Source organism: Akebia trifoliata, chromosome 12 (assembly GCF_017979445.1).
Source record: "Akebia trifoliata isolate Shusen 1 chromosome 12, ASM1797944v1, whole genome shotgun sequence".
In the NCBI taxonomy this organism is placed as follows: Eukaryota; Viridiplantae; Streptophyta; class Magnoliopsida; order Ranunculales; family Lardizabalaceae; genus Akebia; species Akebia trifoliata.
In genome coordinates, this window is record NC_141386.1 from 6,977,076 (window position 1) to 7,003,314 (window position 26,239).

The 26,239-nt window shown below is 35.0% G+C and overlaps 2 protein-coding genes across 3 annotated transcripts in view; one reads left to right on the forward strand and one right to left on the reverse strand.

Annotated features, from left to right (window-relative positions):
* LOC147388815 (zinc finger FYVE domain protein) overlaps nucleotides 1–19,234 on the forward strand; it is a 79,787-nt gene extending 60,553 nt beyond the window's left edge. For both annotated transcript variants that reach the window (XM_086419114.1, XM_086419115.1), the window contains 10 exons: nucleotides 179–410; nucleotides 1,211–1,576; nucleotides 9,564–9,665; nucleotides 10,770–10,913; nucleotides 14,075–14,163; nucleotides 14,617–14,699; nucleotides 14,812–14,927; nucleotides 16,316–16,401; nucleotides 18,358–18,457; nucleotides 19,119–19,234. In XM_086419114.1, coding sequence (XP_086275240.1) covers nucleotides 179–410; nucleotides 1,211–1,576; nucleotides 9,564–9,665; nucleotides 10,770–10,913; nucleotides 14,075–14,163; nucleotides 14,617–14,699; nucleotides 14,812–14,927; nucleotides 16,316–16,401; nucleotides 18,358–18,457; nucleotides 19,119–19,184 — 1,384 coding nt within the window. In that variant the 3' untranslated portion in view covers nucleotides 19,185–19,234. The remainder of the gene's footprint in view (nucleotides 1–178; nucleotides 411–1,210; nucleotides 1,577–9,563; nucleotides 9,666–10,769; nucleotides 10,914–14,074; nucleotides 14,164–14,616; nucleotides 14,700–14,811; nucleotides 14,928–16,315; nucleotides 16,402–18,357; nucleotides 18,458–19,118) is intronic.
* A 2,061-nt stretch (nucleotides 19,235–21,295) lies between these two features.
* LOC147388816 (polyamine-modulated factor 1-binding protein) lies at nucleotides 21,296–24,275 on the reverse strand. The gene is made up of 3 exons (XM_086419110.1): nucleotides 23,992–24,275; nucleotides 22,877–22,928; nucleotides 21,296–22,620 (listed from the first exon to the last, which is right to left on the reverse strand). The coding sequence occupies exons 1-3, from the start codon at nucleotides 24,080–24,082 to the stop codon at nucleotides 22,464–22,466; spliced, it is 300 nt and encodes a 99-aa protein (XP_086275236.1). The 5' UTR covers nucleotides 24,083–24,275; the 3' UTR covers nucleotides 21,296–22,463.
* Nucleotides 24,276–26,239: the final 1,964 nt, after the last annotated feature.

Here is a 26,239-nt window from a genome sequence, read left to right on the forward strand (position 1 = left end):
TAATGGCTAGGCATATTCTCTAGCCAAGAATGGAGTACATGGAAACTTCTTTTTTACCTTGGAATTTCTCTTCCCTAATGTACTCCTGTTTACTTAGAAGTGTCTATTTTTTTTTTTTGTTTTTTTTTTTGCTGATCTGAGGAATAGCTTTAATTTGACAAATCAACTGCTTCCACAGGTATGAACATTTGGCGAAAAGTGCACCAACAATCTTGGACGATTCTCTTTCTGCTGATTCATACCTTAATGTCTTATACATGCCATCTACGTTTCCACGTTCTGAGAGGTCCAGACGGTCTCAAGAGTCTGAAAATAGTCATTCTGTGTCATCTAGTTTGGATTTTGATGATGGTCCTCGTAGCAACCTGGACAACATTCGATACCTCGAATGTGTTAACTATTTACAAGAAGTAAGCTGCAACATGACTGGTCTTCTGGACCTCTTTTTTTTTCCAATAAGTTTATACTTAATAAAAAACAAATAACATTGGTCCTATGGTTTTGTAAATTCTAGTCATATCCTATAAGCCTATTAATCCAACCAAGGTTCAAAATCTTATGGTTGGGAGAAAAAACGAGATTGTCTCAACCGAGACATTCTGAGACAATCCAAAACATTCCCAAAACAGTCAATATTTTGGGTTAATGTTTTGTTCTGGTCTCAGCCAAAACAGGAATGTTTTGCCCAGACATTCTGAAATGGAACAAAACTTTGAACCATGATCTGAAGTATACTATTTGGCATTGATCCTTTTCTTTCAGTTTGTCCATGATAATTTTCATTGATGAAATCTATGAATCTTCTCAATTGTTCATTTATTGGTAACAGTATCATATTTCACTATTATGCATGGCATCATGGCTTAATGCCATGAAGGTGCCAACTTGCTAAGTTGGTTAAAGTCCAAGCGTTGATACCACGACCTGGTGTCAAAACCTGCCTTCACCTATTAAATTACAGCACTAATTTTGCTTTCCTAGCAAAGTTAAAAATGTGTACATTTCTCTTGTAGAAAATAATTCATTAAAAAAAGATAGAGATATAGATGGTTTTGCAAATAAAAAATATTCCTTGTTTGTGCTTTTCATTGGGTTCTTGATTTTAAAAAATTTAAGTGAGTGTAGTTAATCAGTTGAGTATGATCTCTGTCCATGTTACTTTTGCGGTAGCCCGTTCTTTAACATGTGTTCATTTCGTTCACTTTTGTAGTATGCTCGGCAGCATATGCTTGTTTTTATGTTCAGACATGGTCACTACAATGATGCTTGCCTTCTGTTCTTTCCTCCAAATGCTGTTCCTTCACCTCCTCAACCATCAACACTTGGGGCAGTTACTACATCTTCGTCCCCTCAAAGACCTGATACGTTGGCAACTGATTATGGGACCATTGATGATTTGTGTGACATATGCATTGCTTATGGTGCTATGCCTGTTTTGGAAGATGTAATTTCTGCTAGAATGTCATCTACTGGACCACAAGAGGTAGCAGTGAATCAGCATACAGCCGCTGCCCTTGCTCGTATATGCATCTTTTGTGAAACTCATCGGCATTTCAATTATCTTTACAAGTTTCAGGTTGCCTCCTTTCTTTTTCAGAAAATATTTTTCCTCACGTGTTCTTTGTATGATGTGCTAAAAGATTAGATTTTCAGATACTGCTTGTGTGTTCTGTGCTTTTTATTCATGTACCACTATTTCTTTTAATACGCCCACAGTAAAAATGTGTGAAACGGAATGGTTATCAAGGTATGCTTGTGTCTCTGTTCTCATTCTGTAAATAATTTTCCCTGGAGTTATTGTGGGTAAAATATAAGAATTCTGTTATCCTATGTGCATGTGCATTTGGATTTCATACCCCTTGTTCAGTGCTTCTACATACTTTGACATAATATTGCTGAAACATCAAAATGACCCATCTAATTTTCATGTGTATGTGCATATGGGTGTGCATGCTTTTGAATCTGGGTTCCTTTACCTTTTGTCTTGATGTGACATTGCACATCTGGTAAATTCTATGTCATAGAGACATGACACTCATTAACATCGGTACATGTTAGAAGAGGGTTGACCTCTCATTCTTTTGAGCATATATTATTAAGGGATCATTTCAAGTAGGGATGCTTCTAATATTTTTTGCATCTATGAATAAAAGCGATTGATGCATTCTTGGGAATGAGTGCTTTCATTGGGTTAGCATTATGTGTTAGGCTTGATACTACCCTGAAAAGTCAACTGTAAATAAAATAAAAATGGATAGATAATAATCATCACTACTATCCTTATTTACGCCTTATCCTAATGGATATATAGATAATATTGTGCTCACGGGTGAGGTACTCTTAGGGTTGAGAAATCCCCTGTTTTGGCGTTACCTGTACAGAGGATTCAATGCATTATTCTTCATCATCAATTACCTTAGTCACCCGAGAAGCTTTTCCAAACTTGATGCATAATGAATAAAAATGGTCTAGGAGATGTCAGTCACTTATTCATCCGTTTATGTTTTTTATTTATTTAACAAGGAGAGGAAAAAGAAAGTTCTTTGGGTAGAATGGAATCAGATCTGCCCCATGAAGTATGGAGGGCTTGGAATCATATGGCTTGGAACAATGAATCAGGTGCTATTAAGAAAATGGCTATGGGGGTTTGGGTAGGAGAGGTAATATTTATGGAAGGAGGTCATCAAGGCTAAATGTGGAGTTGCAAGCTATGGGTGTAGACTTTGGAGAGGGATTTGTAAGACTATCCCAGATTTTCAATGTAGAATATCTTTCAGAGTTGGGAAGTGTCAAGAGTGGGATTCTGGGAGGTTCATTGTGTTAACATATTTAATAACGTGTCTTTGTCCTTTTTGGTCTTTTCCTATTTCTATGTATCTCATATAAATAGGAAGTCAAGGAATAAAGAAAAGAACTTTTTCTCTGGAATTTTTTATCTTCTCTCTTTCACTCCAAAACTCGAGATTAAACTTCTAAATGGTATCAGAGCACGAGAAGATCAAGAGGGACCGAGAATCAAAGAGAAATGCACTCGGAAGGAGCCCTAGAGTTGTTACCTTCCTTCTCTATCTGCCGCCCAACCCTAGAGTCGTCGCCATCCATTTTCCAGACAGCAGGGGCTGTCGCCCTCCATTTTTCAGCCACCAGGGGCTGTAGAACTTGGTTCCCCAGCAAGTTGGGGTTGTTGCCACCCAGTTTTTCTGCCATAGGGACTGTTGGCACCCAGTTTTCAGCCAGTCAGTGTTGTTGCCACCATCAATAGGTCTGTTGCCCTCTATTCTTTGGCCAATAGCAGATCTGTAATTTTTTGAGGACTGTCTCTCCTCTAAATCCCTCAAAGTCAGATCTCCTCTTCTTGGGCTTTGTCGGGCTGGTCTGAACCTTTTTGTTTTTGGCTGTTACAGCCCATGTCATGGTTGTTGTAGTCCTAAACGTTAGTAAACAATTTTCAGTTACCTAGAAGGGAGAGTAGAGCCCACTTTAATGGTTGAGTAGTTGTCCAGTGTTTCTGAGTTATATTTCATGTGCTCTGAATTTTTTTTGTGAATTTTTCTGGTCTCGAAGTCATCTTAGAAGTCACTTCAGGACAGTCTAGTAATAGTGGGTTTGGATTCCCACAAGTTAGACATGAAAATCCCAATCTACAGATCACCACATTCAAACTCGATGGCACAAACTATTTGGAATGGGCTCAATTTGCAAAGTTGGCCATTCATGGGGGAAGAAAAGCCGGTTATCTCAATGGGAAAGAGAAACAACCTTGTCTTTCAGATCCCAAGTATGAACAATGGGATGCTGAAAATTCTTTGGTTATGTCTTGGTTATTGCACTCAATGCAACCTCAGGTTAGCAAAGGATATTTCTTCTTGAAAACAACAAAAAAAATTTGGGATCAGTGATTCAGACTTATTCCCAGGCTCAGAATAGTGCTAGGATTTATCAGGTGGAACAAAATATATCCTATCTCAACCAGGGAGAGAAGTCATTATTAGGCTTCTTTTTTTTTTTTGAGTTGTGTAGTATGTGGGAAGAGTTAGATCATTACTTATCTTTCGATTGGGAAAGTTTGAAAGACTCTGCACAATTCAACAAGCATGTTGAGACACGTTGTATTTCTAGCAGGTTTAAATCCTGAGTTTGAGATAGTTTGAGTTCATAATTTGAATAGGGATCTTCTTCTTTCTTTGAATATAGTTTACTCATATGTTCAAAGTGAGGAAAGTCGACGTTCGGCTATGGGACAGTTGAATATTCCCGTGAGTGATAGATCTGTCATGGTAGCCAATATACATATACAAGGTGGAGGACAAACTTCATGGGGTAAGAAATTTGGTAAATCCACACAGGGATTCAAGGGTAGAAAGTGACTGGAATGTGATCATTGTGGCAAGTTTGGTCACATTTGAGCGAAGTGTTGGGACTTAATAGGTTGTCCTGACTCGTTCCAGCCTAAGCATCGTTCTTATGCAGCTTATCATGCTTCTAGTGCTGATGTGACAGTTCTGATATTTCAACTCCGGTGGTCCATGTACTGTTCTCTCAGGATGATATTGTTCGTCTTCAGGCTCTGTTGGATGGTTTCACTACGACTTCTTTTGCACACACAAGTATCTCTGCTTCTGCTCATCATGGTTTCTCATCTTAGTCCACCTCTTGGATTCTTGACTTGGGAGCTTCAGATAACATGATAAGTATATTATCTTTGTTTCAGTCTTATAGCTCTTGTTTAAGTAGGGACAAAGTTCGTCTAGTTGGTGGTTCCTTATCATTCATAGCTGGTAAATGAACCATCACAGTTCCCAATAGTTATCTTCTGTCTAATATTTTACATGTTCCTAATCTTACTACTAATCTTGTGTCTATTAGTAGTGTTACAAAAAATCTGAATTGTTGTGTTACCTTTTTTTCTTCTCACTGTATCTTTTAGGACTCAATGATGAAAAGAGTGATTGACAATGGTCATAAAGCATATGACTTGTATCTTCTCAACATTCCAATATCTCAACATCTTTCACAAGCATGTGCATCTCAGAGTAGAAGTAGGGAGGTCAACAAATCCTGGATAATGCAATGGCATATTCGGTTGGGTCATATTTCTTTTCAGTATTTACGACGTTTATTTTCTTCTTTGTTTCAGTCCATGTCTTTGTTAGAGTTACACTGTGAAGTTTGTCAGTTGTTGAAATATTGTCGCTCATCTTATCCAACTAATTTGAATAAAAATAGTTCTTCATTTTCTCTTGTGCATTCTGATGTTTGGGGACCTTCTCCTGTTACTTTTTTATTGGGTTTTCATTTGTTACTTTTGTGGATGACTATAGTAGATGTACATGGTTGTATTTGATGAAAATTAAAGATGATGTTTATTCAATATTCAAAGACTTCCATGCTATGGTCCTCACTTAGTGTGGAACAAAAATCAAGGTCCTTGATCAGTCAAAGTGGGTGAATACTCGTATGGAGATCTTCAAGAATTTTTTTCTGCACAAGGGATCAAACAACAAACCTCATGTGTCTCTACACCTAGGCCTGTCAACGGATATGTATCCGATCGGATACTACTATATCCGAATTCGAATCCGAAAAAAAACAATACTATCCGAATTCGAATCCGATCGGATATCCCTAATAAACATTCGAATTCGAATCCGAAAAACATATCGGATATCCGATAATATCCGATTCGAAAAAAAAACCTGCAAAGTACCATCGTCTTCGATCTGTCGGAGTTCGCACAGTCGAAACCCCCGAAAAATCACTCCGACTGGTTCGGAGAGAGAGAGAGAGAGTGAGTGAATAGGTACCTGTAATCTCGTCGGCCGGAGAAGATGTGTCGGAGTTCGTACGGTCGAAACTCGAAACCCTCAAATTTTATCCTAAAAAATCACGATTGGTTCGAATCAAATCGGAGAGAGAGAGAGAGAGAGAGAGGGGGGTACTTGATGATCGCCGGCCGGAGAAGACAGTGTTGCGGAGTTCGATCGAAATTCATCGTTCCGGTTCCGAATCCGTCCCTGTGGTTTGTCTCGTCTGGTTAGAGAAGATGAAGTTTAAAAGAAAATATTTCGTTGTATAACATGAATACGCATCACCATATATACATATGTAAAACTTTTGTTGTAAAACATAAATACATGGTATATATATTATATCGGAGCGGATATTATCGAATCGGATATCGCGATATCCGAATTCGTATCCGAAACGCATTCGAATATTCAAATGACATCCGAATCCGAATCCGAAAATTTCGGATAATATCCGATTTTTCGAATTCGAATTCGGATTTCGGCTATCCATTGACACCCCTATCTACACCCCAACATAATGGCATTGCAGAAAGAAAAAACTTCATTTATTGGAATTAGGGAGGGCCTTGTTGGTTGGTATGCATGTCCCAAAACATTTTTGGTCTGAAGCGGTCCTTATAGCTTGCTATATCATTAATCGTACTCCCTCAAGTGTCTTAAACTTTCAACCACCTTTGACAGTTCTCAGTCCAGATCGTCTTTTGTTTTTTATGGTTCCACGAGTATTTGGATTTACTTGTTTGGCCCATTTCTTTGGCCCTACATATACTAAACTTGATCCTAAGGCTTTGAAGTGTGTATTCCTTGGTTACTCCAGTTCCCCAAAGGGTTACAAGTGTTATCATCCGTCTACTCATCGTCACTTTGTAAATATGGATATCACATTCTTTGAGCACCAACCTTACTTTCCTAGTTCTGAGCCTCATCTTATTCAGGGGAAGTGATTTCTTCCATCCACTAACCGAGAGTCTCTTCTTGAGGTATCGTCTTCAATTCTATTGCCAATTATTCCTGACTCTACTGTAGAGCATTTGCAACTAACAACATCAGGGCCTAATCTATTTGGACGCACCTACACCAGGAAGGGGAAACAAGCCATTGCAGATGTACCACGTCACACTCTTGAGGAGCCAAGTCATGTTCCTAATGTCAATGATCCGATTGCTCACTGTTAAGGTAAATGTACTTGTGTATCGCACTCTATTTCTCAGTTCATTTTGTATCATAGTGCCTCCTTGTCGTTCTTTGTAGCTACTTCGTCTTTTATTTCCATACCCTCTAGTGAAAGAAAGCTCTCTCCAATCCCAAGTCGAAACAAGCCATGGACGAGGAAATGAAAGTCTTAGACAAAAATCATAATTGGGAGTTAGTGTCGTTATCACGGGGGAAGCAATCTGTTGGGGCAAATGGGTTTTCACAGTGAAGTATAAGTTAGATGGTTTGGTAGATAGATACAAGGTTAGGTTGGTTGCTAAAGGCTATGCACGGACTTGTGGCATACACTATTAGGAGACCTTTGCTCCATTTGTAAGGATGAATTCCATTCGTGTTCTGCTATCTTTGGCTGCCAACTTCTCTTGGTAACTTTATCAGCTAGATATGAAAAATGCATTCCCGTATGGTGAGTTGCAAGAAGAAGTATACATGGATGTTCCCCCAGGAGTTAGATTTCATAATGATGATGGAAAAGTGTCAGTTAAAGAAGTCTCTATATGGTCTCAAGCAGTCACCGCGAGCATAGTTTGATAGGCTCAAATCTATAATGTAGGATGTGGGCTACAAACAATGTCAAGCTGATCATACATTGTTTGTGAAGCATAGTGGTGACAGGACTATAATTCTTATAGTCTACGTTCCTAATATTGTTATTACAGGGAACTCTCCCCCTGAGATGTAGAATTTGAAAAAACTTCTTGGAGAACAATTTGAAGTTCAAGATCTTGAACCCCTCAAATATTTTCTGGGTATTGAGGTGGCTCGCTCAAAGATGGGCATTTTTGTTTCCCAACAAAAGTATATGTTGGATCGACTTTAGGAAGCTGAAAAACTTGGAGTTAAACCAGTACTCTCCCATTGAGCCAAATCATCGATTGTAAGAAAGTGATGGCGAAGTTTTGGAGGATATTAGTCATTACCAATGTCTAGTTGGAAAATTGATATGCTTATCTCTTACAAGACCAGAGATTGCCTATGCAGTGAGTGTAGTCAGTTAGTTCATACATGCTCCTCGTATGACCCATCTAGGCGTTGCTTTACGTATTCTTCAATACCTGAAAGGGTGCCCGAGAGAGGGATTATTATTTTGGTTGCATGGTCATATGAGAGTGGAGGCATGGACTGATGCAGATTGGGCAGATTCGGTTACTGATCGACGCTCAACTTCGGGGTTTTGCACTATGATAGGTGGTAATTTGGTAACTTGGCGAAGCAAAAAACAGTTTGTGGTTGCTCGCTCAAGTGCAAATGCCGAGTTTTGGGCAATGACACTTGGTATTTGTGAGTTGCTTTGGCTACGATTCTCACTTCGTGAGCTAGGATGCTCACTTCCTCAGCCATTCCAGTTATACTGTGATAACAAGGCTGCCATTAATATAGCTCATAATCTAGTATAACATGATAATACAAAGCATATTGAGGTTGATCGTCATTTCATCAAGGAGATGGTTACATCCGGAGTCCGTTTGCTGGGGAGGATGAGCGACGGCAAGTTTTGACCATCTTATTGGCAAGCTGGGCATGTTTGATATCTTCGCACCAGCTTGAGGGGGAGTGTTAACATATTTAATAATGTGTTTTTGTCCTTTTTGGTCTTTTCTAATTTCTATGTATCTCATATAAATATTAAGTAAAGGAATAAAGAAAATAACTTTTTCTCTGGAGTTTTTTCTGTTCTTCTCTCTCTTTCTCTCCAAAACCCTAGATTAAACTTCTACACATTGGTGTGAAGTTCTCTCCCATATAGCTCAATTTCCAAATTTAATTTAATTTTGTAGATTGACCCATTGGGAGGACATTCAAGGCTGGGTCTCTTGTAAGGAAAAAAGTAGTTATCTGTTAAATCGTTTTATAAATCATTGATCCCGAGTAGCCTAAGTCACTTTCTGAATGTAGCCATTTGGAGGCCAAAAGTTCCATTTAAAATCTCGTTTCTACATTTGGTATGTTGTCCTTGTCAGCAAAAAAGACCTCTTGTCTGGGTTTTTCATAGACTATGACTGAAGTATTGCTAAAGTTGAATGGTCAAGCTTCTTCATACAAACATTCATAGTTGTGCCCGTTGTGAAGAGATAATCATTACTTTGTTATACTTTGGAAAAAGTGGATAGCAGATCCTCCCTATAAACTGAAAACCTCTATAATTTGGAGAAAGGAGATCTCCAAAATATTCTTTAAGGAAGCAAATCTTATAATCTTGGAAAGAAGATTTTATGTTGTTATTGCCGTGTTTTCTTGAACATCTATTTCACAAGATAATTCTTGAATGACATTCTTGTTTACTTGCGGAGTGACAGGCTATATCTGGACACAAGTAAGAGCATCTGCAATTTTTTTATTTCTCTTTTGTGTGCATGTCTCTGTGTCCAACAATCTAACAATCATGCACACACTTTTCTACATGGATGTTTAACAGTATCAGGCATTTCTGCTTTGCATTGTTTGATGTTTTCCAGTAATTTCTTCCATGCTTTCATGCTTAATGATCTTACTTTTAGAAGTATATTCAATTTAGTGTTTTAAACCTTGATGTTTCAGGTAATCAAGAAGGACCATGTTGCTGCTGGACTTTGCTGTATTCAGTTGTTTATGAATTCTTCATCTCAAGAAGAAGCTATAAAACATTTGGAGCATGCCAGGGTTAGTTCCAATTTTCTCTAATGAAGTTCTGGATAATCAGTATGTTTCTTCTAATTTAGAGTTTAATACACCTTAGTTACCTATATAGATTTGGTTATCTGTGCCTAACCTGTTTCTTTATGTGATTTGGCATTTCCATTCTTAAGCTATCCTGTAACCTTGTTTCCATTTTTTTGGAAAATCTGTGAAGTTAAATAAGTCAGCATGTGCTGCACAACTAAAACAAGTTCAATGTGCTGCACTTATATATTGTAGGTAGGCCTTTGACCTTGTAAATTGCAATGTCACGTGTGTATATGTTTGCTGCTATAGCTGCTCCATGGAAAGGCTGCTTTCGATGCATGGGCAGCTTGCATATTCTATTTGCAATGAAGTGGGGGGCACTCTTGTGTACCATGGGAATCCTCACATGGCTGCTATGCACAAAAGCATCCCTTGCATAAGTTGTGGATGGCATAGCAACCTGTGGCTTCACAAGCACAGAAACAATAGAACGGTGGATGGTGGTAGATGTTGATTTTAAAGGGGTTTTCTTTGAAGAGATTGTTTTAAAGTGGGACTCCTTGTGCTCTTTGTAATTGTTTTTGGTTCCCTTTGTACTTGCAGCTGGTCATCTAGACCTCTATCTTTATTAATATATATTTCTTTTACCTGTCAAAAAATGTGTGTGGTCGTTATGTGTCTGTCTCACATTGACTACATCAATGGTCCGTACTGCCCAAGGTGTTAAATTTCCATTTCAGTGTCTATATTGGTCAGCCTACAAATGGAAATGTTTCACTTGGTGTGAAAAACAAAATACAATATTTGCAGAAATGACGGAAATATGGAAGAAATTTTCATTCAAACTATAGGACATGTTATAGTAGGCATTAAAAGACACACATTATGTCATCAAAATATAACAACCAACCATATGGAGTGTGGAAACAAAGATCAACAACATTCTGCTATGTACGCACGCGAGTATTTGAGATCTCAACAGTGCATAGTGGGGCTTCATGGGATTTGTGTGATTTTTTTTAGTTAATGTACGCTTTAGATGATGTGTGGTTTTTTCTTCTAATCATCCTATTATTAAATCTTTTTTTCATCTACTTGTAGATGCATTTTGACGAAGGGCTTTCAGCGCGATATAGAGCAGGAGAATCAACTAAGCCTGTCCCCAAGGGCGTCCGTGGAAAAAGTGCCTCAGAAAAGCTTACTGAAGAAGGGCTTGTCAAATTTTCTGCTCGAGTTGCAATCCAGGTATGAGATATCTTCCACCAAAAAGTGTATAATCAACTGCTTTTAAGGAGAGATTTTCAATATATTTCAAGATATTGGTTGTGATGAAGGACGATGAGGGGAGATAAGAAAATATGGGGGTTTTAGGAAATTTGGTTTAGGATTGGATTAAGGATTTGTGTTAGAATAGGGTGAATCCATAGGTAAAATATATTTTTTTCGCAATTACAATGGGATAGATGAAAAGGGTTAAAGGTTAAGGTTTATAGGATAATGGGTTGAGCTTTGTAGGTTTCAAGAATTAAGAAAACTAAGAACAAGAAACTAAAAGAAAAAAAAAAAAAAAAAAAACAAAAGAACAGAAAAAAAAAAAAAATAAAGATTAGAATAGAAGAATATTTTATTAGACTCACTCCAAAATGGCCTCACACCACATCCATTGTTGGGAAGATCCAGCTCAAGCTTTCTTTTTATTCATCATTCTCGTTCATTCATTGAATAAAATTACAGCAAGAAACAAGTATTTATAATGTTCTCTAAGACCTAAATCCAATCTCGACCATCCAACTAAAATAATGAGATCAAATAGTTGTAAATGAAACTTAAAACAACTTAAATAAAACAAAAACAGAAATATCATCTATGTCCCAATCCCGTAATCTTATTTCCCTTGAATTTTTTGCTTATAAAAACTTATTAAAAATCAATATAAAGTTACCAAATTGTTCCTAAACACCTATATACTAATAAAACATCAAAATAAGCTCAAAAAACATAAATTAAAGTTCTAAAATAGAAAATTAAATAAAAACAAAAATCTACTCTTCAATATTTGATGTCCCCGACAAGTTGGTTGCCTTGTGTCTGGTGTGTCATTATTTGCAATGGCTATTTACTAAGGCGATTGGAATTATGCAGAATGATGCAATTAACTTAGAATGATGAATTTGAAATCTCGAATAAATTATCAAAAACAAATAAAAGAATGAATAGATTAAATCTACCATATAATATAAAGAAAATCTAATGAGCAATTAAATTAGGACCCTAGGCTTAGTTACAATCCTACAGGGAGGTTTTCCAAATATCAAAGTGAAGGATCCTAAGGAAGTTTCAATCCAATAGCACTTTAAATTCTCATGATCCTTTCAAAGATTTTAAGAATCAGTTTTGGCTCTAAGGTTTTATTTGGCCATGTGAAGGTTTCAAAAATCTTAATTGGCCATATGTTGAAGGAATAATTGCGAGTTTTGCACTTATGAACATATAAATAATGTTCAGCAAAGAACCCAAGGATAACTTTTTCAGGAAAAAAAAAATGTAATATGGTTAAGTGGGGGTTGTGTTTAGGGAGGTTTGGGCTCATATAACAGGGTTTATGACCAAGTTTTATAGGGGTTTGTGGCTTCGGTTGATATTAAACAGGCTTAGGGTGGGGTTATAACAAAGTTGAAGGGTTAGTATGGGGGTCGTATGCAGTAGGGCAGCAAAGTAGGGAGGTGGGGTAGGGTTTCTTGATGGGTTAGAGGATTCTTGATCGGTTCTTGATGTGTTAGGAGGGTTATAGAGGGATAAGGTGAGGTTTGGAATAATTGGGCAGCAAGAATTATAGACAAAAATAAGGTCGTGAGGGGGTAGATAAATGGATTAGCCAGTAATAGTGTGATATAGATTAGGGGAAAGCAGAGTTCTTGATGATGGAATTAGGGTTTAGAAAGGGTTCAACAATGAGAATGGTGGTCGTAAAGTTCTAGACAGCATGTTCTAATGACAAAAAAAGGAAGAAAGAATCTAGAGAAGAAGTTCAAGAAGATGAAGGTGAAGGATTATTACCTTTGAATCACACCAAGAAAAGCAATGTGGCTTCACACTGCATCCAATATCTGGATCTTAAGAAAAATCTGTAAATTTTATTCAATCTTTCGTAATAAAAAAAAATTGGAATAATGTCTTTACAATAATTTATATGAAGACTCAAAACCCTAATCTAATATCAACCATTAAAACAATTAAGGGTCGAGTAACCCTAATTAATGTGGGCCACAACTTAATAAAATAAAATAAAATAAACTAGAACTAATTTTAATCATTAAGTTAACCTACGGTTAATATTAAAACAGAATTTTTAACAATTAAATAAAATACTTAAACCACCAAAATAGCCCTAAATAGTAAAAAATAACAAAACAATCCTAACTAATAAGTTGGTTGTTCAGCCTCTTATTGGACTGAGTATATGTAATAAAATTAGCTCAATAAATGGTCCAAATGACTACAATGATGTCCTCATCATGGAATCTTTATATTCCGTACATATTCATTATTGTGCTTCTTAAAATAAATGAAGTGAGTGAAGTTTTTGGAATGACAATTTATATTTTTATTACATTAGTTGGAACTTATTCATTTTTGTTCTTTCCTATCAAAGCAAGATGGACTTTACCTGGGATCAGAATGGAGATGGACCAACAATTAAATCTTCCATGGAAATTTCTTGTACATGTTTCTTATTGTAATCTATAATTGGCAATTTCTTGCCAACTCCTTTTGCTGTAAAGGCACATGATAATCTAGATTTGTCTGTGTAAGAGACTAGCAATATTAAATATTTGGTTATTTTTCATCCTCATGTGGTTAGGTTATTTTGTGTATCAAGAGGTATTTTGTACATTGGGAGCTCTCTTCCCTAAATTTTGTACTTTCTTACACATTCAAATTATAACAAGACCACCACCACTCATAAAGAAAAGGAGAAAAGAATGTGTTCATTTCATATGTTGAATATTTGTTCTATCAAGTTACATCTTGTTAATGAAAAACATATCTCACTCATCTGGTTTTTCCTTTCATCCATTCACTTACCTGGTTTCCTCAGAAGCTTCTTATGAACATCCCCAATCAGTATTTCAGGATCTTTCATGTCGACTCCTAAATCTTATATTGAAGCCTGGGATGTACTGGTCTCTCCTCCTAGTTAGCATTTTGATACATTTATCTTAGTTTTGTTTTCATTCAAGTGCTGAAGTCTTGTGTATAGTGTAAGCATGATAACAGATAAAGATCATAAAAACAAATAATTGATAAATCACTCTTTAGCATGTTACTCAATTATTTTTTATGTTTTGGGTCAAGTATTCACTTTGGCCTTCTATGGATGCCTAATATTTTTCAAAACTTTGTAGGTGGATGTTGTGAGATCCTTCAATGATGTAGATGGATCACAATGGAAGCACTCTCTTTTTGGAAATCCAAATGACCCGGAAACTTTCAGGTTCGTATTAACCTTGATTGAATTATCAATCTAATTTTCCATGTTGTTTCTGTTTTTATACACACACCACACGTCCATTTTTTTATATTTGGAACTATGATTCCTTCTTTTTTATCAATATGACCTTGATTTCTCACCCTGAACTCTCCAAGAAACTTCACGTCAGTGAAGGATAAATAATGGTAAGACTTTGCCAAGGGCATTTGCAAACTAAAAACTACCAGCACAGATGATGGTCAATTGTGATTGCCTATTTCTGTGGCCCCAAAACGATGAAAAGATGACAGAGTTTCAGTTTTAAATATAGTGAACAATAAAAATCAAGATTTTCCTTCATTTCTTATATTCCTTTCTAGCTTTATTCATTTTAAATGCAATCTGCTCTACAATATTACTGTCTTGTGTGCCCATACAAGTTGATTTTTATGGTGTTTTATTCATCCTGCCTTGCAGGAGGAGGTGTGAGATTGCAGAGACTCTCGCTGAGAAGAATTTTGACTTGGCTTTCCAAGTGATATATGAATTCGATCTTCCTGGTATTAATAAGACCCTGGACTTCATGCTTCTTTGGTATTTGTTTATTCGGTCACATCTTAAGAGTTCCTTAGAATCATCTTATGCTTTTCCAACTTCAATTCTGTATTTCAGCTGTTGATATCTACGCTGGAGTTGCAGCATTGCTTGCCGAGAGAAAGAAGGGTGGTCAATTGACAGAATTTTTGAGGAATATTAAAGGCACAATAGATGATGATGATTGGGACCAGGTAATGTTTATTTCCTATACATATAAATATATACACACATATAGAGTCGTACTGGAGTAACATTAAAATGTACGTCATGAGGGACATTTCTAATGTGGATGTGTGTCAGAACCATAGATGCTTTTGATCGAGATACGAGTGAGATCTCAATGAAAGCATCTATCATTCTGACACACATCCAAGTCAGAAATGTCCCCCAGGATGTACATTTTAATGTTACTTCAGCACATATATTATCCACTGACATTTGGAAAATTGGTGTCTATGTTCACATGTCTCCATTGGACCCACATGGAGATGAGTCAATGGCCGTTTTTGGTGTTGATCATCAGAAACAATGAGCAAAGATTGTTTCCATTAATGACAGAAAATGCAATTTAAATTGTGATTGGATTTTTATTTTTATAAATGGGAACAAGTTTTTCCATATCAAGAGGAAAATTATTTCATAAAGCCATTTGGTTCTTTGTTCTTTTTCTTAGCTTCAGTCAGTATTGTGGATGTTTATTGGAACTAAATGGAGAAACAAAGCACAAAAACTTTTAAGGTGACTTAATTTGATTAGATGTTTATGTAAACTGATGCAACTTCACTCTAACAGACACTAAGTTGATTCTTTTTATATAAACAATACATGGTTTAAAACATTTCAATATTGGTTGAGACCAAGAAAAAATTGACTACAAAACATTCAATGTTTTGATTTTATCAAAATGTTTTGATCTTTAACAGTCCCAAATTTTCTCTTCCTTCGAGACAAGATTTTAAACCTTGAAACAATGAGTCTCTTGGTATTATTCACTGTAGAGATGTTTTTATACATGTACATTTTATAACATTCAATTTTGTTTTGTTAAACGTGTTTTATAATTTTGCATCAGTGGGCTTAGACCTATATCTCAATTGGTTGACGTATTGCAATGCCACTTTTGAGGTTGGGGATTCAAGCCCAGCTTCAATATAAAAACATTGGACACATGCTCTCTGTGCTAGTTGATAATTTTGGATGCGGCAATAAGTAAGGATGTTCATTCAAAATTTGGGCAAAAATAAAAAGCGATTAGAAGTATAGGGAAAAAAATGTGATGTTATCAAATATTATTTTTCAACACTATGGAACATTACAAGTATTATATATTTCTCAAAATTTTCCTTGAAAATCTTGTATAATACATCGACTTATCAATTAGGACATGAGATAGAATATACTAAATAACATTTCTCCTATTGGATTGCCCATTATTTCTTAGTTCACCTTTTTATGTTTGCAATCTGTGAAGAATGACGATGCATGTTTTATAAAGTTTTAAGCATGTTTTAAATTGTGTAATATATTCCTTAGTTGTTACTTGATCTATGGAAGTTTGTGCCATTCTGGAATTATGCAGGTTTTGGGAGCTGCCATTAATGTATATGCTAACAGGCACAAAGAACGACCTGATCGTCTCATTGATATGTTAACTAGTAGCCACAGGTACTGGTCCCTTTTAGTGCCATATCTCTTATCTTAATTTTTACTAAAATACATACACAAGGACATGGCACTTTATGATTAGTCAGACACTGATTAACACTTGGAAACACTCTGACATACATCATTGCAGGAAAGGTAGTGTCACTCTTTAGTTTAATGATTTTCTATTAAAAAAATTACTTCTAAAAGAGGGTTGGTTAGTCATCATCCACATTATAAAGTTTTCAAACACTACTGTAGTTTGATATTAGAAATTTACTTTTATTAAGTTCTGGTGTACACCAAGGAACTATTTTACTTTTCATATCTTTTTCCTTATTACAATTTTAGATGTTCTAAGTTAAACATAGCTAAAAATTATTTCAAAACATGTGTATCGGTGTATTGATGCTTTGGGCTTTTCAAAGACACTCGTATCCATCCGTGTTCTTGCCCTTGTCCTTGTTACCTAGCCAGAAACAAGGTAACTTAATCTAATATTAGATGGAAGGATGGAACAGTGAGCCTTGAAGTGGTATGGGAAAAAGAACACAAAAAGAAAAATAAAAGATAAAGAAGGAAACTAAGGGCGTATAGTTTTTCTTAGAAACATTTTTCTTGGAAGATAATTTTTTTTTTACTTTGAAAACTATTCAAACTAAATAAATAGGAATTGAGAAGTATTCTTTATGTTTTGTGGCAATAAAAAATTCCATTGATAATGTAGAAACTTTCTAAAAAGAGTGCTGATAATTTGATGTACTTTTGGCGCACGCACCTGACTCATGCTGACGTGGAAGCACATAACTTATTAAAAAAAAAAAGAGAGTTTCTCTCTCTTGCCCGTTCTCTGCCCACATATTTATATTTTTAGATTTCAAATCTTAAAAAGGATCGTTGGGCCCACATTGATTATCATAGTGATAATCCAACAACACAGCCATCTAAATTTCATGAAAATATTCCTATTAAAAAAAAAAAAAAAAAAAACAAATTAAAACAATTGTTTTTCGAGCTTGATCCAAGGTGTTTGAAACTGATGGCTACCAAACACCCAAATTTAAAAATAAAATTCAACGGTGAAAAATAACTCTTTTTTTTTTTTAAAGTTCATATAATTTTATCCTCTACAACCCTATTTCATCGGATCATGATTTTGAATGTCACTAGGTGATCAGATTTGAGAGTTTCTTTTTTTCACTATAGGCAGGAGAGAGAAACTCTTTTTTTTTTTTAATAAGTTATGTCCTTCCACATCGGCGTGCATCAGGTGCATGTGCCAAAACTACGTTAAATTATCAGCACTCTTCTAAAAATGGACATCACTAAAAAAAATTCTCTATTTGAACAGCATATTTATCTGGAAAATGTTTCTGGGCATAACCATATGGAGTCTAACTGAAAGCTATGTCCATTTTCATTTCCTTATATATTACCCATACATCTACATCCTCATGGATATGAAAATATGCATCCCATAGATGAGCCCTCTTCACACAAGGTGCTCCAATAAAATGGTATCCAGTCTGATACCAATAATGATATCGATAATGTAAAAGGAAGAATACCACTAATTTTACTTAGATTTATATATAATGATGGTATGGAAAATACTGAAGCGAAACGAATAAAAATATCCTTGTTTATCCAGGTCGAACTTCTTACGTGAGGTCGATTTACTTGGTGAAAGCAGCAAATTTCTCCAAATATTTTAGTTAGGTTATACGTTGAATGCGTGGCAAGATAAGATTAATGGGGAAATATGATTAATGTTGCGCAACCCAAAATTTGGGATAAGGCATAGATGATCATGAAATTGATTACATGGGATTATATTGTGCACAGCATTTCATGTAAATCAGAATGCAGTTTTTCATTTATCTGATCAAATGGGTTTATTTTCCTCCCATTCTTTTATTTTCTTGGGATATTATGTGATTTTTCTCACAATGTCATGATCTTGAAATTCCTTTGCAGGAAGGTTCTGGCCTGTGTGGTATGTGGTCGTTTGAAGAGTGCCTTCCAAATTGCTTCTCGAAGTGGAAGTGTAGCTGATGTTCAATATGTAGCCCATCAGGTTTTTATCTCAACCAAGTTTCTTACTATTGGAATCTTTTTCTCTAATACTCTCTAGAGTAACTTGCCAGTGATTAGATATTCCAATATACTTTTATCTGTTACTTAGCATGTTATTAGAGAGAGAACTTGTACTGCAACCTCTAAAGTAATTGGTTCGGGGATGTTTCCCAATCTCTGGTTTATTAAGGTAACAACAAGGTTAATCTCTGTGTTTTTGAACTTCATGGTTATTGTTCTTGTTAACCCATAACCCAAATTTTTGGAACAAGGTTTTGATGTTGACGTTACACTTATTAATGTAAACATCTCCAAACTTGTTTCTCTAATCTGACATAATTTTTACAATTTAAGAGGGTTCGGGCAACATCAATTCATTTTTTAGTGTTTCCTCTATTGATCCTATGGTGTATGTATTCTTCTTCTAATTTGGAGTAAATCATAATGCAACTTCCAAACTTCCCGTGAAGTAAGCTTGGCATGATCTTTCCGAATAACCTCACCATCTGGAAATAGTTTTTATTTTTATTTTTATATATATAAATAATTTGACTATCCAATTGCAGACATTATCGGTTTAGTTTTTCTCACCATTTCTTTATCTAATTTTTGGTAATGCAAACTCATAAATTACTTAAAGCTTTCCTTTTGATATTTTGCAGGCATTACATGCAAATGCACTCCCTGTGCTTGATATGTGTAAACAATGGTTGGCTCAATACATGTAATTTGTAATTTTGTCTTAATTGTTGTGAAAAAAAAAAAAAAAAAAACCAAAGTAATTAAATTAGTACGGTCTGTAATAAATTTTTGAGTTTTGATCCAAATGAAAATATAAAGTTCCAATGGTAAGTTCTTGTGCAGTGGCTGTACCTAACACAATTTTTTTTTAATCAATAGTAAATGGGGCCTTGTATATTTTTTCTATCAAAATTGTAATGGAAGATATGGAGAACTATGTCTAGGGGACAACCCAGTGTTCATCTGAAGCCACTGATGGTGATGGACCAATTATTTGATATTTTTTTTTTTTTGGCTAATTATTTGTTGATCTGTATTTGGATGTCATCTTTCATGTCCATGTATGGTTTTAAAACCTGGTATCTCTCATCTTATCCGTCGCAGAAGCCAAGTTGACTTGTCTGATATGGTGACGAGACAAGACTGCTTAAATAAGTTCAAAATTATATCTTATTTTTATGTGAACAAATATTTAAATGAGTCCACGAATTTTATGATCGATCAATTGTCTTTAAACTCAATCCGGTTGGCTCAACTTGATTAAGTTTAGGGAGATAAATATGTTATTGCCATCCGGAGGAGGCTGCCTTCCTTATGAATTATGAAGAAATATTGATAAAATTTGTAAATGCATGTAGGAGCTGGATTTGTTGTTAAACCAGTTAAGATCTTTTCAACATCAATTTTCGTAAACTGATTTAAAATTTGAAATTAATTGATTTTCTAAAGAAAATTCAAAATTAGTAAATTTATATATTTTTAAAACCAAAATCGATCAAAACTTGATAGGTTGCATTGAAAAAATGGACAAGACTTGATTGATATTTTTCCTAATCAACGCATTTGCAAAGCTGATTATGATACTAATATCCATGGATCTCCATCATTACCAACAAAGTGTTACCCCCAATATGCACACATATATAGGCAGGGACGGTGCTAGTAAGGAGAGGCAGTAGGGCACTCGTCCCACAACTTTTGATACCCCTTATTTTCAGCTAATTACATGCCTTATTTGCCTCCACTCCCTTCCCATTTGTCCCAACCCACTCGCCTCTCCAATTTTTGCACCCCCTACACCCAAATGTTTTGTAGATGAAATAGCCTCTTGACCTAGCCTTCTCTCACAAACTAATTGTAAATGGCCTAAATATCATTTTCTTCAACCTCTAACCAAAAACCTTGGAATTTCTTCCTAAAGCTATTCATCTTCAAGCTGTTAAGTGTATCATTAACTATAGTTTGATCCCACAACAAAAAAAATCGTTGCTCCCTCACTGTATATAGAGTCAATCTTGACTACTAAGAATGACTCATGAAAAAAAACACATGATCCCAATCCTTTAAATACAAAATCCAATGGTTGAGATTTATCCTTAGGATAAGTATCTCTAAGATTTGTGTTATCAAGATATTCATAAATCTCATCCATTGGATTTAAATTTTAAATCTAAGAGTTCAATGATCGTCCATTTTTAAACTTAAGATCTGGCTCTAAAACAAACTTTACCACAAACAAGAGGGCTGAGTTGTCATTTGGACCAACGGGGTAGTCCAAATGACCCGAATGTGGACCTTAGTCCATGCAACCTTTGGTGGATGGAGGCAATTCCACTTGCCTAGGTCATGAAAAATCAAGGTTCAGAAGCTTCTGTGCGAGCACATTGTTTGTAGATATGGTATCCCATATACCTTCATTTTGTACAACTGGAAACAATGATAAAGTCTTCTATAAGGTTTAGAGACCAAACAGTTATTTTCTACAAAAGGTATGCACAATGAAATGGATATATATATATATATGAACCCGTGGCACATGGATGTAGGACATAAAATTTTATGATTGGAGACTGAAAACAGATACATTTTACATCAATGGATTTAAATTTGGGAGTTCAGCAGCCATCCATTTTCAAGAGTTAGATCTAACTAAAAAAAAAACATTTTTGAAATTTTCTTCAAAACTAATTCAGATCATGAAATCTAGAGGAATGAAGTGTCATTTGGACCAACGTGACAGTCCATAAAGCCCAAATGAGGTCTTTGGTCTAAGCTCTACATATTGGGTGTGGGTGGGGGTGGGGGTGGGGGTGGGGGTTTCCTCTTTGCTTCTTTAGAACATTCAAATTCACATTTCTCCTAATCATGGTGGCATACAATCTGCCTTTGCTGCACAAGGCCAAATCATCTCAATCTAACTTTCATTTTAGGCTATGTTTAGATTGAGAGAAGTGAAACTCATTAATAGAAGAGAAGATAAGAGAAGTTCAATTTCTCTTCATCATGTTTGAATTGGCAGGAGAGAACTTGGAACAACTTTGAAATTTTAAAATATCTTAAAAATGATCTAGGGGCAGAGTTGTAATTGTAAAATATTTTATACATTTCTCTCCTCTTCTCTCTCCCCACTTAACAATTCAAGCAAGAGAAATGGAGAGAAACTCATTTATTTTCTTTTCTCTCCATTTCTCTCAATCCAAACATAGCATTATTTTATCATTTTTCGGGATTACCTTTTTTTTTCACAAATGCGTTCATTTCTAATTTTATCATTCTCAATCTTTCAACTCATCCAAGAGCTGAAGACAATCTTTATTAACTTCATAAATATGAAATGCAGAATTCAAGAAATCTAAGAAGATGTGCAGGTCCTGTGCACATGTTTCTTGTCTCTGTGCAAATCCAATAGAAACACCACTAGAAAGCATGAACAATGGGAAGAATCCTTGTTCAGAACTTCCACTACATAAATAGTGGGATACAGGTCCATAGTCCTTATTCACATCTACTTTTCTGCTAAAAACCTCTATATAAATATTTACAAAAACCTCATCTTCAACTCAATCCTCCCAAATGGCAGATATTACGAACTTGACTCCTCCACAAGTTCCTCAAATGCTGGTTTCTCAAAATCAAACACTAATGACTACTATTTTGTAAAATTAAAATAAAATAAAATCAGGAGTTATATTGTCACAGTAAGTGACTGATACTATGACATGGATACACATGTTCAAGTAGAACAATGTGCATTTCCAATAATCTACATTTAGATGCTCACCACTTGTAGATCATAAAATGAGCTAAATTTGCTCACAAAATTTTAAAAACTCTTATTTACATATTTGTTTGCTTGGTACAATACAAGAATAACATTGTAAAAAATGTCTTGAAATGAATATAGTAGAAGTCTACTACTAGAATAAGATCTGATTCAGTCTATAAGCAGTGTAGTTATTGTAGTAGTGAAAATGTTCATAGTTCATTCAACTTATCTCTTTGTTGTTCAGCATATGTAGAACGCTGTAAGCAGCTTCTTGGAAACGTTCCTTCTCTTCATCCATGATTTTCTTCCTTTCAATTGCAGACTCCTTGCACTTATCTATCTCTTCCATTATTCCAGCAGAGTTTTCATCTATTTCACTGTGTTTTTATTTGTAAAATTGGACATTTCTATGAGTAGGGTGATAATATAGAACGTAACCGCATTGTTTTGAAACAAATGGCTTGTTTTCAATCCCAAATCCCTATTATCTTAGTGGCCAACATAAGTAGATTTTTCAAGGTTAATTCTCATAATCAACTCACTTTAAATGGCTTGTTTTCAATCCCAAATCCCTATTATCTTAGTGGCCAACATAAGTAGATTTTTCAAGGTTAATTCTCATAATCAACTCACTTTATCATCTTGAGCATGTTTCCCATTGCTGCTTGCACCTGTTGTGAGACATCTGCAATTCATCAAAGAAATAAAATAAAATAAAAAGAATGTAATAACAGAACCTTGTGAAACAGCCCTAAATTAATTTAAAAGAATTTTTTATAACAAACTAATCTAATCTGTTATTAAAAGAGGATGAAATTTGTGGATTGCCACATTGCACCACAAATCTTAACAGTTGCACCTACTATCAAGATTTTTGGAATGAGGTTACAAAACATTCAGGCATTTGATAAGATCATGTGGAATTTCACATGATCAAGTGAGAAAAATTGGATCTTTAAGCATTTGACAAGATCAGGTGGGATTTCTCGCATCTTAAGTGAAAAATCATTAGAATTCTAGTTTCAACAGCAATCTAAATAATTTCATGTCCTATCAAATTTCAGGGAATATTTTTTCGAAATTCTAGCATTTGTCAATATATGATGAAACTTTTCGATTCTTTAAACGAGAAACACTAAAGAAACACAAATAATAAAGCCAATTCCAATAGAAATCCATATAATACCATGTCAAGAAAAATGTTTTCAGAATTCCAAAATTGTTTCAACATAAACACAAATCCAGAATTTCAACAGATTCAGAATTCAGTGAATCTTCTAGTTTCAAATAAAATCTAAAAAATTTCATGTCCTATGGAAATATCAGGGAAAAAAAACATTCAAAATTCAAGCATTTGACAACATATGATGAAAATTTTCGGTTCTTCAAATGAGAAACACAAATAAAACTAATTCCAACAGAAATCCACATGAAAGAAAACACAATTCCAGCAGAATTCAGTGAATCTTCAAGCATTTAAAAAATCAAACGATTTTCAAATCTCTATGTAAAAATCTTGATTATAAATCTAACTTCAACAAATATCCAAGTAGAAGAGAATTTTTCAAGAAGAAATTCATCAAATATTCAAGCGTCGTACAATACAGAATCATCTAGTAATATTGCTACTCAACATAATTTAACAGATTTGCAGAAAATCGATATATTTCAAAGCCAAATCACAAAAGAAACATTCATTTAGAGAACAAAAGTAGAATCCAAACAAGGTTTCTAAAATAAAAGCTTACCGTAAATGAGATTCGAAAGCTGAGACTCAACTTCTGCAGGTAGAATAGCTAGGGTTTCAGATGGAGAAGAAGCAGACTTCGAAGGCTCCATTTTGCAACTCGCAATTGAAAGACTAACGATGAGAGCAGCAGAGGTTCGCTTATTTATTTTTGGAGGGAAAACACGAATATTTCAACTTTTCAATCAAGGACAACTGTCGTTCGCCACGTGGATTCCCCTTGAGACTTTCGAGGCAAAGACCACACTAGAAACGAGTACAGTACGATTTTGGAGACGCTACTCCCCCATTGGTCCACGTCGCATTCACACTAGACTGCGCCCACCTAATTAGAACAAAAAGCGGCCACGTGGAGCACGTATTGGAGCGTTACAATGGGATCACCGCCTAACTAACTACACTCAAAGTCCCAAGTCGCAACATACTTCCCCATGAAGTTGATTAATCATTGGCATTTTGAAAAAAATTCCCTGGATCACCTAAACTTTAAAAAAAATTAAATTACAAAAATACCCTCAATTCTTGTTATAATATTAAAATATCCTTCGTGAAAGAATTTGATTTAATTATATATTAAAATTATAAAAATACCCCTCATAATTAAATTTTTTAATTACGAAAAATAATTCTCAGTACTTGCTACCATAACCTGTATATTAAATCACAAAAATAAATCTCATCAATGATACATTCACTTGCATATTAAAATTACAAAAATACACCTTATCAATGTTTTTGTAAAAATATTTGTTGTCATAGGGGTATTTTGTAAATTCATATGGATGATATTGTAATAAGTATTGAAAGTATTTTTGTAGTTTGAATAGTTTTTTGTTTTTTGTTTTTTTTGTTTTTTTTTTTTTTGTTTTGTTTTGTTTTTTTTGTTTTGTTTTTTATTTCATTTTTTATGATAGATATTTTGTAATTCCAATATATAGGTTTAGTGTTTTTGTAAATGCATATGTAAGTTAATGTAACAAGTACTAGGGGTACTTTTGCCCCATTTTTTACTTTGAAACAATCCAAGATATGTTTCAAATACATAAAACAACATTTAGGTTTAAACTGGATCCTAAAAAATATCAAATTTTGGACAATGATGAAAATGCTCCTAACCGGATCTATCATTTAGAAACTAAGGGCCCGTATGGATACATGAGCTAGAAGTACTTAAAACATAAGTACTCCCAGAAGTACTATCTAGGGTAGTTCTAACAAAGTTGTGTGTTTGGATGCAGGTTCTGAGAAGTACTTCTAATAGGATTTTGTGTTTGGGAACTATTTTGGATTCTGTTAAAATGATCAGAATGCCCTTATACGTAACACTTACACAGATCGAAAAATACATATAGATTGTAGATCAAAACACAAATTTATAATGGATCTACCATCTAAACTATCAAATCTTCGTAACAAGTTCTCAATCCATTTGTTTTAGGGTTTTCATAGGGTACCTTACGAGCGGTGAAGCAACTACGAATGAAGATCGATAAATCGCCTTAGTCAAAGAAGATCGCAACTTGAAAATGGAAATTGAAGAGGGGTTTGATCAACAGTTCTATGATTTGAGGGCTACTTTTATGTAACAGGTTGATTTTTGTGAGGAGTTGCTGCTACGTGCTCGATCTTTGTGAGGAGGAGTTGATGCTGTTGAGGAGGAGCTGCAAAAATGGATATAGGTAGTCAAGAGGGAGAGGAAGTTGATGGCAGAAGGTTGTGATCGGGTTTTGGGGAATAGGTCGTGGACATGTGGTTTGAATTTACAAATTGACAAGGGTATTTTCGTCATTTGAATCACAAATTTGACGGGATTTAGTGCTCCCCGCAAGCACAATTTTGAGAAGTAACTGTGTTGGTACTTGGTGGACAAGCACTAAAACTACTTTAAACTAAAATTACTTTTCTCTAGGAGTTATTTATCCAAAATACTTCTAGTTCAAATGAGGAACTAGAAGAACTAAACATGTGTTTGGATGGGATGAGTACTTCAAAAAGTTGCTTTTTTAAGAGCCATTTATTGAACTTTTTGTGGAGCCCCGTAGTAGGTACTTCTTGAAAACAAGATTGCGAGGAGAACTTCAACAACGTTGAAGTAACAAACTTGGGACAAGTATGCCCCTCATCAATTTCAAAATTTACCCCAAATGTCTCCAATCACAATTTCATTTCGTTTCTCTCTAATCACAATGCACGATTACAAGTTGGTTTGTTCGTGCAACATTGTTGATCATCTTTCCCATTGTTTGCAA

Coding starts and splice junctions, on each gene's coding strand:
- LOC147388816 (XM_086419110.1), bottom strand. CDS start 24,082: ATGGAGCCTTCGAAGTCTGCTTCTTCTCCATCTGAAACCCTAGCTATT. Junction 22,929..23,991: donor GCTTTCGAATCTCATTTACG/GTAAGCTTTTAT, acceptor GATGAATTGCAG/ATGTCTCACAACAGGTGCAA. Junction 22,621..22,876: donor AACATGCTCAAGATGATAAA/GTGAGTTGATTA, acceptor ATAAAAACACAG/TGAAATAGATGAAAACTCTG.